Source organism: Parasteatoda tepidariorum, chromosome 6, assembly GCF_043381705.1.
Source record: "Parasteatoda tepidariorum isolate YZ-2023 chromosome 6, CAS_Ptep_4.0, whole genome shotgun sequence".
Taxonomy (NCBI): domain Eukaryota; kingdom Metazoa; phylum Arthropoda; class Arachnida; order Araneae; family Theridiidae; genus Parasteatoda; species Parasteatoda tepidariorum.
Genome location: NC_092209.1, coordinates 25,307,099 through 25,320,696, shown reverse-complemented (window position 1 = coordinate 25,320,696; position 13,598 = coordinate 25,307,099). Strand labels below are relative to the sequence as shown.

At 33.3% G+C, this 13,598-nt stretch overlaps 1 protein-coding gene across 4 annotated transcripts in view; it reads right to left on the bottom strand.

The window, feature by feature from the left end:
* The window catches only part of LOC107440636 (Nitric oxide synthase), a 182,790-nt gene continuing 169,192 nt past the window's right edge, over positions 1 to 13,598 (bottom strand). For all 4 annotated transcript variants that reach the window (XM_071182104.1, XM_071182103.1, XM_071182106.1 and 1 more), the window contains exons 21-26: positions 11,788 to 11,998; positions 10,538 to 10,619; positions 8,129 to 8,253; positions 5,723 to 5,880; positions 4,585 to 4,776; positions 1 to 1,325 (exon numbers count right to left, since the gene is read on the bottom strand). In XM_071182104.1, coding sequence (XP_071038205.1) covers positions 1,215 to 1,325; positions 4,585 to 4,776; positions 5,723 to 5,880; positions 8,129 to 8,253; positions 10,538 to 10,619; positions 11,788 to 11,998 — 879 coding nt within the window. In that variant the 3' untranslated portion in view covers positions 1 to 1,214. The remainder of the gene's footprint in view (positions 1,326 to 4,584; positions 4,777 to 5,722; positions 5,881 to 8,128; positions 8,254 to 10,537; positions 10,620 to 11,787; positions 11,999 to 13,598) is intronic.

The window sequence follows — 13,598 nt, the reverse complement described above, 5'->3', positions numbered from 1 at the left end:
AAGGGTTAAGATGGTTTTATTTGTTTGTAACTTCAACTCAATCAAAGTTGGAACAAGAAAACTAAAATTACTTGAATTTTGAATGAATTTCAGAAAGCATTTATAACCGAGGTTAAGAAAACAATTGCTGTGGTATATAATATTAATTATAATGTCAATTAAAATAAGGTTAATAATAATAAATGAGCTTGATATGATACTTAAAGTTGACAATAAAAAGGTTGATAATGAATTCGATTTGGTTAATATACTTAAGATTGCTATGTTATTGAATTTTAAATAAAATAAAATTTAATTACTAAATTTCATGACATGTTTTGTGATATGGCTTACTTGCACACGCCAACACGCTTCTAATATTTTCGTGAGTTTATAAGAAAACTGGATAAATAATTGTATTCGTAAAATATATTTTTCTAACTTATCGTATTACATGCGGTTCAACGGCTCATGCAAACCGTTGAAAATATTTTTTTTAATGGAATTCTTTATTTTACTCAGAAAATTATTTTTGTCTATTATGTACTTTTAGTCCTCATATCCGACTCCCTGCTTACGGACTCTTTTGTAGGATTAGTTGTTATGTAAGTAATTTTCCTAATAATTTCAAATTAAAATAAATTTTTTGCTTGATAGCATTTAAGTAAAAATCTAAATGTTAAGTAAAACTAAATTTTTACTTAAGTTTGTTGTTAACTATAATAAAGATATTAGAGTAAATTAAATAAATCTTTATTTTTCGCCTTTGAAAATTATATCTTAATCCAATTTATATAAATTTTCATCTTTAATGTTTGGGACTTGCTTGTTTGGCCTTTAAAAATTTTATCTTAATCCAATTTATATGAATTTTTATCTTTAATATTTGGGACTTACTTTTTTGGCCTTTGAAAATTTAATCTTAATCCAATTTATATAAATTTTTATCTTTAATGTTTGGGACTTGCTTGTTTGGCCTTTAAAAATTTAATCTTAATCCAATTTATATAAGTTTTTGTCTTTAATATTTGAGACTTTTCTTGTTTGGGTAGATAGTAAGGTTTTTTTAAAAATATATTTACAAAACATTAGGTGGCATTATATAATTTCAGTACATGGATAAAAATATCGGAATGATAATCGCTCTTAGCACTCTTATCAGGAATGTCGTGAAAAAGGAATTTCTTCTACATAAAGATATGTACAGTTTTTTGTGTTTTGTTTTGGAAGTATTTTCAGCTGGAAGATGTACTCTTTCGATTTTTGGCTTCTTCTCTACCTCTGTTGGTCACTTCTGCTGTCTTCAAAGTAATCCCAAAGATGTCCTCATGGTAACGATTTTCTTCCTGTAAAGATATCATTACAAACCAATTTTTATTGATATTATTAGTAAAATTAACTCAGTTGTTTAACAGGTGCTACTCTTCAGCAATAAAGGAAACGAGGGAAATCCTTCGTTTCCTTTATTGCTACATTAATTTCTTGAACTTATTTTTTTAAAATCATTATTAGTCGAATTATAATTAAATGAAATCAATTAGTTAATTTTTTATAAAAAGCGAACATAAAATATTTTATTCTTTTTTTATCGATATTTCAATACTAATGTTGACTCATTAATTTACTGTCGCGCCTAATCAAAAACAAAAATCTATTTATAACTTTTTATTCTTAATTTCTTACCACAAATATGCTTCAGTTACATAATTACACTAATTCTCATAGTCTTGTTGACGATTCGCGATCGCCAAAATGTCTTCAAACCTTATATGGATTATGGGGGGGGGGAGACCTGGCTTCATTTTTGGCTATGCTATCTTTCGATAATTTGCCAATCTTGGATCTCTTCCCCATGCTCCCAACTGTCCGTTGGGAACAAATTCATTCACGTTGAAATTTCAATTTTTTTGCTACTGAGGGTGCCCTTTTGGGCCACCCAGTCCCAACCGTTAAATATAAAAAATTGCTAACTGAAATTCTAGATGTAAGATAATGTTTTATCTTGATCCCTTTAAGGGATTTCTTTTCTTTATTATTTTTATATTTTTGAATTATGGCCATTTTCAATAATTAATAAATCAATTTTTCTTAAAAGACTTTATTTATTTCTCTGAGACAATTATCAATTTATTACACCGAAAAAGTCAAATAATGCCACCTGCATAAATCCGCAAATTAATTTAAAACGATCACTGTCATGATAGCTTCATTTATTATTATAATTCCCTTAGACTTAACTAAAGTAAATTTATAAAAACAAATCTCAATAACTCTACTATCAACAACAGAAACGCTTGATTTAACTTTCCCGAACTCTCAAAACAATTTTCCCATAAACTTAGATGTGTTACCACAACAAAGCAAATTAAAACTACTTAAAACAAGAAACGTAAAAATTAAATATTAAAAACGTCACTAAATTCATATTAAATTAAGTATACGTTAAATAGTAACGCTTATTTTCTACTCAAAGCTCAATTCCGAATGTGAACAACTTAAGGTAATGGCATTCCTGTGTATTCGACGTAATATTTTTATGAAATGGACAATACAAGAAAATGGGACAGATATGAGGGAGAGGGGGTTCTCCCTTTGTTCCCACTCACTTGCTAACCCACGTGTTAACTTAAATAACATTTCCTACTTGACTTGTAAATCAAATTTAATAAATTTTCAAAATAATAAATTATTAAAATATTTCATCCTATTTAACTTAGAATGAAAATTTCGCTTGGTATTAACTGCAGCATATTTAAATTTTTTCCCTTCAAATTATTAGTTAATTTTCGGTTACTATGAAAACTCGTTTAAGGTTTTCTGCCAAAGAACTTATATGTCAATGGTGTGAAAAACTAATTTCCAGCATTTCTTTGCAATCGAAAATAATTTTTTGTTTCAATGGCTTTTTTTTAATTACAAATACAGGTTGGACATAATTTTATATAAAAGTAAAAATATAAATAATAAATAAAATAAATTCAACTAACTGTTTAATGATTTTAAAACGGTAACTCAATATGTTTATCATTATATATTTTGAAATAAGGTAATATCTTAAAATTACTTTCTAATAAAGTATAATATTTTAATGCTTAGGCCACTGGTGACTAAAAATGCACAACCTGGTGACTAATAAAATTAAAAATTATACTAAAAGGGATTAAAATTAGCAACTTTTTCAAGCATAATTTTTTTCCACTTATTATTGAAAGTAACATGCTTTGAGAGCTTATTTAGTCTTAGTCTTTTAATTAGTGCAGAAATATTATGAATGAGTTCTTATAAAGATTGGGGCTCTTGAATACTGCCGAATTTTTTACAATTTATTTTCTCTTATATAATGTTTATATTATTCAAAGATAATAATGTTTTTTTTTATTCAAATGCTTATTACGAGAGTCTAAATTATGTTGTGAAATCAATCTAACATCAAAGCAGAGTTAAGCGATTAAAATTAAAATCAATTTACCTCATCTATGAAAATTTATAAGTTGAGTACGGGTTTCAATTGCCTAAAACTGCCATTAAAAATAGAAAAAGGTGTCCTAATTAATTGACAGCCTTTAGAGGACTGGCACAAAATAGCCTTGAGCAGACTGATAGAAGACAGCCTTGGGCAGACTGGTACAAGAGTCTTGGGCATACAGATCCAAGATCGCGTTGGGCAGACAGATAGAAAAAAAACCTTGGGCAGACTGATGCAAGACAGCCTTGGGCAGGATGGAACAATATAGCCTTGGGCAGATTGATTCAAGATAGCGTTTAGCAGACTGATACAAGATAAATTTGAGCAGATAGATACAAGATGCATTGGGAAGACTGATACAAGATAGCCTTCAGTGGACTGATACAAGATCGTCTTTAGACAGACTGATAGAGGATAGCCTTGGGAAGACTGATACAAAATAGTCTTGAGCAGAGAGATACAAGTTCGCGTTGGGCAAACTGATAGAAAACAGCCTTGGGCAGACTGATGCAAGACAGCCTTGGGCAGATTGGTTTAAGAGAGTGTTGAGCAGACAGATACAAGATGCATTGGGAAGTCTGATAAAAGATGTCTTGAGCAGACTGGTTCAAGATAATCTTTAGGCAGCCTGATAGAGGATAGCCTTGAGCAGACAGATACAAGATAGCCTCGAGTAGACTGATAAAAGATAGTCTTAGGCAGACTGATAGAGGATAGCCTAGAGCAGACTGATACAAGATATTATTGGGCAGATTGATACAATACATGTCTTGAACAGATTGATTCAAGATAGCCTTGAGTTGACTGATACAAGATAATCTTAGGCAGACAGATGCAAGATAGCATTGGGCAGACTGATACAAGATAGCAATGAGAGCTCTCCACCTAAAGAAATCAAGGTTTTAATGAAAGCTCTGTAAATTTTTCCATAAAAAATTGTTCAGATATACATTTTTGTCTTCAACTGTAGCATGTTTAAGGACGATTCTATATCGATTCATTTTTATTTAGAATATTAATTTCTTGAAATCAAGAATTGATTTATTTCTTGTTATGCGTGAATGAAAAAATGATTTATATCTTGTAGGCGTTAGTAAATTAGTGATTTATTTCTTTAATATTTGTAGAATATATATTACCTGTAAACGCTTAATGACGTTATCTACTGCAGCCGGATTCATTTGTCCAAGCTCTTGAATGATCACTCTCAGCGTCTGATTGACGTCCTCTGCCATACTGACGTCACCACACACATAGAAATGTCCTCGTTCTTGAATTACTTCTTTGTACACTTTCTCAGCAGACTCTCTCAAAATGTGTTGCACATAACGCTGTAAATGATTGGTTAAACTTTACAGGGTGTTCCGTTATTGCCGTCCTTATCATTTATATTTTTTAATCCTAATAAAATCTGAAGTAAAAAAATATACTCACAAGATTTCGTAACTTAAGACTTACACAAAATGTTTCAAAACTTGTTTAATCATTGAGGAAAGCCTGATTATAAAAAAAGATAATCTCATTTGATTGCCGGGAGGAGCTGAGAAAAAGTCAAAAGCGATTAATTGAAGCACCTCCAAATTTCCTCCATCAACCAAACTGGTTTTGATGTTTTTAACCCTGCCTTTCTCAATAATGATTTTCCATGTTCTGACAGGATTTTTGTTTTCTTCTTAGCTTAAATATTAGTTTACGACTAGAATTTGTATATTTTTTATTCCTTTTTTTGGCATAGATTCTTAAAATATGGATTACAAGCGGTGACTAGGAACACACAATACCACAATGCATAACTAATTTTATAAAAGTGAATCACTTAAAAAACAACAGTGCAAAGTTTACGGGTCAGTAGTACTAAACCTTAACAAAGCATCAGTGTAGGATATGTCGGATACAGGAACTTAATCTAAAAAAAAAAAAAACATCAGCGTATGACATACTGGACGAATGTAAACTGGGCAGTTGCACATAACATCAGTATAGGGTTAACCGGACAATGGCTCTTACATCCTATGATTAATCACATTATTAGAAATAAAAGACAGTGATTATTATTGATTGATTATTTTGTTTAGTGTTTGATTTGGCGAAAAACTTTAACCATTGCCAACGGCTCTTTTTAACGGAAGAGAACCGATTTCTTTTTTAAGCAGAATTTGCAACTATTTGGTGATAATAGAATATGTTTTTTTTAATCGGTTACACACATTATTTATTAGTTACATAATAGAATCTTGATGTCATCATATAATATTATTTGATTCTATTTATTCTTACTTTTGGTTTACCAGGAACTCGAGAGTAAGCTGAATGCACATTTGCTAGTACACCACATTCTTTCATTTGTTGAGTTTCCTCTTGGTGCAATTCTGCCTTTGGGTGGCGGCACCCAATTAATAGAGTCATGTTTCCGAAACGTTTCGTCGAATCTCCACCTAAAACAATATAAAAGAGAAGTTGAAAATTAATAATATATTAATAATATAATAATATCCCCTGAGCCGCGATGGCTCAGGGGATAAAGCGTTCACATTCCAATCAGGCGAACCGGGTTCGAATCCCAGTCGAGACGAATTCCGCATCCGGCTTGCATCGACCACAGTGCTGAAGTGAAATATCCTCAGTGGTACACGGATCATGAGTTAAAGTCTCCTTGCCATCAGTCTAACCATGGGATGTTCTCGTGGTCTTCTTCTCTATGTAACGCATCTGCGGGTTAGTTTCCTCAAAAAGTCCTCAACGAAGGCAAAATTTCTCCCGATACTCGATCCAGGAGTTCCCTTGTCTTCGGGATTGGGTTCAAAATTTCAAGGCTACGGAGTTGAACATTAGTAGTCGCAAACCCATACAATTTGGGTCGGCTGTTCAACGACGGTTATTAAAAAAATATGTATATATAACAAAGGGAGCCGTGACGGCTCTGGGGATAGAGCGTTTGCCTTCCAATGAGGTGAACCGGGTTCGAATCCCAGAGATGGCTGGTTGAAACGAATTCAGATTGCGCCGGCTACAATGCTGACGTAAAATATCCTCAGTGGTAGACGGATCATGGGTTAGAGTCATCAGGCTAATCGTGGGATTTTTCCTCTCCATGTAACGCAAATTCGGATTAGTTTCATCAGAAAGTCCTTGACGAAGACAAATTTCTCCCTAAACTTGATCCAGGGGTTCTGGATCAGGTTCAAAATTACAAGGCTACGAACATTAATAGTCGTAAACCCAAAAATATTGGTTCGGATGTCTTTTAATTGCAGACATCTTGTGGTGAATCCTTTCATTTGTTTCAAAAATTTAGAGTTTAGGTTTCTACCTTTTATATAAAAAACTTTTTATCCAAGCGGAGCAATCGGCATTCCTGCACACGGCTAACACTGACCACATCGCTGCGGTAAATAATCATCATTGTTAAACGGATCATGGTTAGGGACCCCTTACCGTCAGGCTAACAGTGAGAGGTTTTCCTCTCCATGTAACGCAAACGTGAGTTAGTTCCGTCAAAAAGTCTTCCACGAAGGCAAAATTTCTCCCTATACTTGATCCAAAAGGTCCCCTGTCTTCTGGATTGGGTTCAAAATTACAAGGCTACGGAGTTGAACATTAGTAGTCGTCGTAAACGCAAAAATTGGGTCAGCTGTTCAATGACGGTTACAATATTAAATACTTGATCCAGGAGTTCCCATTTTGGATTAAAATTACAAGGCTAAGGAGTTGAACTTTGATAGTCGTAAACTCAGAATTGGATCGGCTGTTCCCCGCCGGTTATGAAATAAAGTAAAGTAAAATCTGCACTACTCTAAGTATTATCTTTATTTTAACACCATTATTATAATTTTTCAATATTATCCCAATATCAATAGAGGAGATTTCTAAATGGTGAAATCTCAGGCAAAGAATATATACATATATATATATATATATATTTTCTTTAAAAAGTGTAAGTTCGATGCAGCAATTGAAAAGGAAAGATCTTAAAACCTCCAATTGGCTTTCTCACAGAAAAGGGAAGAGCTTCAAATCTCATGTTTGAAATACTTTTCCAAACTTATATCACTAGACAATTTCAGAACATAAACAAACATTCTTGAATTACTAAAATTTGCTTTATTACATACCCTTCAACATTTACATTTTCTGCGAAGTAATATTTCCAGGGGAGATGTACTACATCTGATAGACCTAAAACAGATCGAATTATTCTTGAACTTTTAACAGGCCCTAAGATTATAAATATTTGTCTACTTGACCTTTCATTTATGTGTTAATTAAGTTAAATATAGTTTTGTACAAAACTATTCTTTTTAATTCATTAAAATATTAATGGACTACACTTGCTACCATAAGAGACAAATGTTTAAAAAACTACAGAAATTCCGTAACTGTTGGAGGGTATACTTTATTATTATGAAATAATGAGCTTGAGCAAATATAGTGGTAAACCACATTTTTTCCGAAGGTGACGTTTTTAGTTCAAAATATTTCTTAATATTTTTTTCTGATAATTGTTTTACGTGTTTTCGAGGTTTTTATTATATATTAACGCAATGCACGAAAACACGTAATTGTCTTTAAGTAAATGGTGGTATTTTTCATTAAAAATACTCGCCGAAGAAAATTGAAAACGTGGATTGTCATTTTATCGTCCTAGGTCGTTCAAATATTGCATAAATGGAGACATATATTTACCAGAAGTGGCATTGATGTCAATGTATCTCTGCTGCCAAAAGCTTCTAAAAGGAGCTATTCCTGTTCCGGGACCAACCATGATAATTGGCACTCTACAGTTATCTGATAAGCGGAAATTTGGAGCACTAGAAAAAAGATCAGAAGATTAAAAGTTCGATTTGGAACCACTTGTATCAATACACAAAATTTACACAAAAAAAGAACTTGAGCTGCGATGGCTCAGGGGATAGAGCGTTTGCCTTCTAATGAAGTGAACCGGGTTCGAATCCCAGCAATGGCTGATCGATACGAATTCCGCATCCATCTTGCACTGTCCACAGTGCTGACGTGAAATATCCGCAGTGGTAGATGGATCATGGGTTAGGGTCCAACTGCCGTCAGGCTAACCGTGGGAGGTTCTCGTGGTCTTCCTCTCCTTGTAACGCAAATGCGGGCTAGTTCCATCAAAAAGTCCTCCACGAAAGCAAATCCTTCCCTATGCTTTATACAGGAGTTCCCTTGTCTTTTGCATTGGGTTCAAAATTACAAGGCCATGAAGATGAACTTTAGTTGTCGTAAGCCCAAAAACTATTTTGTCAGCTGTTCAACGACGGTTATAATAAAGCAATTGTAAATAAAAATGCAAAAAAATCTTAGCAATTAAATTTATCATGTTAAATTTTAAAGCATGGCGCCGGCAACAAATGTAATCGTCATGCAAAACATATTGCGGGCATTCACAATATGTTTTTAGGGGTGTATTGATGTTTACCAAGCAGTACCAGCCAACAAGCCTATAACCAGTTACGACTAGAAGAAGAAAATTGAGTGTCGCATTAACGAAACGCATTCACATTTATGCAAAATGATGTTTGAAAAATTTGACACAAGATAGCGTATGCGCCAGGATTGCGTTTTCTGTCGAAATTGTGACAATTTTGGAACACCCCATACTTTCCATTATTTCCTATAATTGTCTTTTAACATGTTACTTATATTTGAATTTCTTTTTTGTATCGAAACTGCGTAGCTTTACTTCAAAGGAAGCAATAAATAGGGTTTTCATTTATTTTACAGAATGACTATATTTTTGAACAAACTATTTTTGTATTTATTCAAAAGTTTGAATTTGGCTACAGAGTGTTTTTTTTTAAATCACAATTTTAGCCTATTTTTGCCGAAATGTGTAAACCTAAAAATGTTGTATATAACAGAGCAAATTTTGCAACAAACTTCTGAAAGAGTCAGAGGACATTATCAGCAGTAAAATTGCTGATCTAAACTGAAAGAACTAATACTGGAAAATGTGGTCGCACGCCGTTAGAAGCGCTCCACTTTTATGAGAAGCTCAGAAGCACATGAAACAATTCATAATCAGGCAGCGCCTCCAGCGGTGTATGACATTTCCGGCCGAGGGTTTTTATGCAATTTTAATCCTGATAATTTGTTTGAACTCCCATATAAGTCCGTCGCATCGTTTACGTGACCCCCTGTAATAGATTATGTTTTAAAACTTGTATGTTTCGACAAAAAATAAGCTACAAATGACATTTAAAAAAACTGCAGCTTGTAGTAAGAAACTGTTCGAAGATTTTAAATCCGCAATACGAAAATATCTAAGATTTGCTAAAAATTCTTATAAACAGGAAAAAAAATGCTCCCCAGTTTAACTTTTTTGTTATTTAAATTATTTTGCCAAGAATAGAAGGTAAACATATCTAAACTGACAAGATCAGGTGAACATGGGGTATTTATCTTTTTAACGTATAATGTGAATTCACGCAGTTCAGATCAAATACAAACTTTTGCAAATATCTGAGAACTGCTTTAAATTAATGTTGATGTCGTTGCGTTTGTTTTTAGGATGTTTAAGATGTTTAGGATGTTATGGTCGTTATTAGGGTGCATTTGCTTTTACGAAATTTTGTGATATTAACGTTTTATCTCCTGTGGGTATAAAATAAAGTGTGAAGGATAGAAAGGCATTTATAATTATGGGTTGTGATTTATTAAAATAAATACACTATCTATTAGAATATGAAATTTAACCCTTTCGCGCCGACTGTCACAAATACGTGACAGCAAAAAAACCGTATCAACCAGGGTAAAAAGATAAAACTGGTAATCAAAGTAATTACTTAGCAGTTTATTTGTGGGCGGGGTTATAATTGTTTGATTTATATAACTCACCATTTTGTTCAAAATAAAATTACTTAGTTATACTTTGAACTAACATTGATTATATATATGAATAAACTAACAGTAATTAAAGTTCGTCTGTAAAATTAGCAATGCCTGCATTTAAGCTACCGTTTCTTATTTAATTACATCCTGATTTTGTACGAATGCATTTTTGAATCACCCGTCCCCAAGGGGTTAAGAATTATTTTGTTACAAGGAACTTCATTAAGAGTATGCAAAAAACCTCACCTTCTAACAAAGCACGCTGTTTCCGATCCTATTGGTAAAGACTCTAAGTAATTTGAGCAAACTCCATAATGTTGAGCGTCACCTGTAAATATTATATGGTAAATATTATATGGAGCGTCACATGTAAATATTATCTTATATTATACTCAGAAGGTGTTTTGATTATTTTTACGAAAAGTTTAACGGAAATATAACCCCGAAAAAAAGAAGGAAGTTTGTGTGTGTGTGAGAAAGCGAAAGAGAGGAGGCAAAAAAGATACTTAAAAGTTATTTAAATAAGATTAAACTATTTAAACATTTATCCCATAGTGAAGGCCATTTGCAATTCTGTGCTTTAGAACAGCCTTACTGATGTTCGAACCAGTGGAATAATTATTGTTCGAATCGGTGAGGCCAGTAGCTATTCCGTTCTCTGGAACCACTTTGCTAGTGCTCGAACCAAGACCACTATAATAATAGTTGCTTAGGCCGGAAGAGCCTGGTTGGTAGGGCATTGGGCCCATGCCCAAGAGTTCGTGGGTTCGATCCCAGCCAGCCGAAGACAATGGTGTAGTAAATGGTGACTGATGCAATTTAAATCTGTCGAGTCGCAAAGTTCTCCATGTTCCATAACAAATCAATACCTCTGGGGGTACTGATTCAGCAGTTTCCTTGTCTTCTGGATTGGTTCGACATTACGAGGCTACGGAGTTGAACATTAGTAGTCGTAAACCCAAAATTGGGTTGGCTGTTCAACGACGGATATAAATAAATAAATATTAGTTGCTTGAGACACGATGGCTCAGGGGATAGAGCGTTCGCCTGCCAATGAGGTGAACCGAGTTCTATCCCGGCGATGAGCTGATTGATACGAATTCCGCATCCGGCTTGCACCGACCACAGTGCTGACGTGAAATATCCTCAGTTTTTGACGGATCATGGGCTAGAGTCCCCTTGCCCTCAGGCTAACCTTGGGAGGTTCTCGCGGTCATACTTTCCATGTAACGCAAATGCGGGTTAGTTCCATCAAAAAGTTCTCCACGAGGACAAATTTCTCCCAATACTTGATCCAGGAGTTTTCATGTCTTCTGGATTGGGTTCAAAATTACAAGGCTACGGAGTTGAGCATTAGTAGTCATAAATTCAAAAATTGGGTCGGCTGTTCAACGATGGTTTTAAAATAGAAAAAAAATAGAAAATATTAGTTGCTTAGAATGCAATCAAGTTCTTCATGCACACTTACAAATATATTGAGAGAAAATTAGGCTTACTTTGAGTCCTGTAAACTACAACGGCTACAGTCAGGTGTATGTGACCAGGGTGGTATTCGGGGGCTGAGCTGATACTGTAAAATCTTGGCTGTAAGGACGACAGGTGTGTGATGAGGAACTCCGGTGTGGGAACCACGGAAGAAAAGTACTCCAGTGTCTCTAATAAATTGGGATATAGTTGAGATTTCCAATCTTCATATCGAACAGAATCCTAAAACCGTTATAGGGTATGAGATAAATAATCCCAAGAAACAGAAGAGTTCAGACATTACCTGATAAAAAAAACTTCATTCACTCCAGAAACATATAAATAGCAAATAACAGTCGACATGTTTCAAGCTCTTCAAAATTAGGTGCCCATTTTCAAGACTTGCCAGACGTGAGTGAGAAGAAGCAGAAGTAATTTGATCACTTTTCACGCGCAATCACTTCTCATTCACGTCTTTCAAATCTTGAAAATTGGCGCCTATTCTTAAAACATGTCGACTGTTATTTACTAATTATATATTTCTGAAGTGAATGAAGTTTTTAATCTGGTAAGTCACATGGTATGATTAAAATTTTAATACAAGCATTTTGATCCGATTTCAAATCACAATCTAGAAAACAAGTGAATGACACCGAAGAGCTAAATATGTACTATGAGACATACTTTGCAAACTTCGAGATTTTCGCAAAATGTTTTTTTCTAGAGGTATTGAACTAAATCGCAACTTTTAAAACTAGTATAAATTTGTAAAATTTTTAACAGAAATGAAGAATATATACATTAAACTGCTCACTTATAGATGCGTTTAAATTATTTATAGGTAATAGTGATCAAAATTCTTTCAAATTCTACTTTACTAGCCCATTTACTATTACTAACTAATTTACTATTCCTAATTAATTACCTGACTTTTGCTACCACTAGGAAAAATATTCTTGAAATTACTAAAAATCCGTAATAGTTGAAATTGATGTCCATAGACATAATTTTGCATACCCTCCAACTGCTACGGAATTTCCGTAGTTTCAAAAATCTTCTTTTCAGACGGTAGCAAAATTAATGTCTTAATATTTAAAAAAATTTAATTTTAGCGTAACTTGTCCACTATTACTTATAAAAGTGCAGGCCATATGGCTAGATTCTTAAGTTCTGATAAAAGTTTTATGAGAGATCCATTTGCTTTAAAAATTTCTACTTTGGTTCGCTACCACTAGAAAGAATTATTTTCAAAATCCTCATAAGTTGGAGGGTATGATTTTGCCTATCTTATTAAATACAGAGATGCTAATTGCTGTACTTTCTGCAGAAGTTTAAATATATGGGTAGTGAATAAAATAGTAAACGTTGCAGAATAAAATATGAAATACTACGCTATTAAATTATATGTGTATCAAATCAAACTAAAATATTTAAAGAAAAACAATACTTTTAAGACTTTTTTAATTTTTATACTAGTGAGAACTAAAACAATATGGAAATGAATCAGGGAAAACTGGATCCTACCACGTGATTTAGCGGCCAATAAAAGTGTAGCGTTAAACGTTTAACGCAACCTTGTTGGAAGTCGCATAAGAAGTATAACTTCAAAAATGATTACGCTTACTTTTTATAAAAGTCACCAAGAGATTACAGTAATGATCGAAGTTGTATTTTATGTGATACATACTTTGATTTTCGATATGTAGTACTTACAATGTAAAATACAAAACAAAAAAGAACTTAAATTTCGTTACCACTGAAAAATATTTTTATACAAAGGAGAGCAAGTTGTCATCTCTGTAAATGTATATGGGACAAGGCCGGATTAACCATTAAGCACACT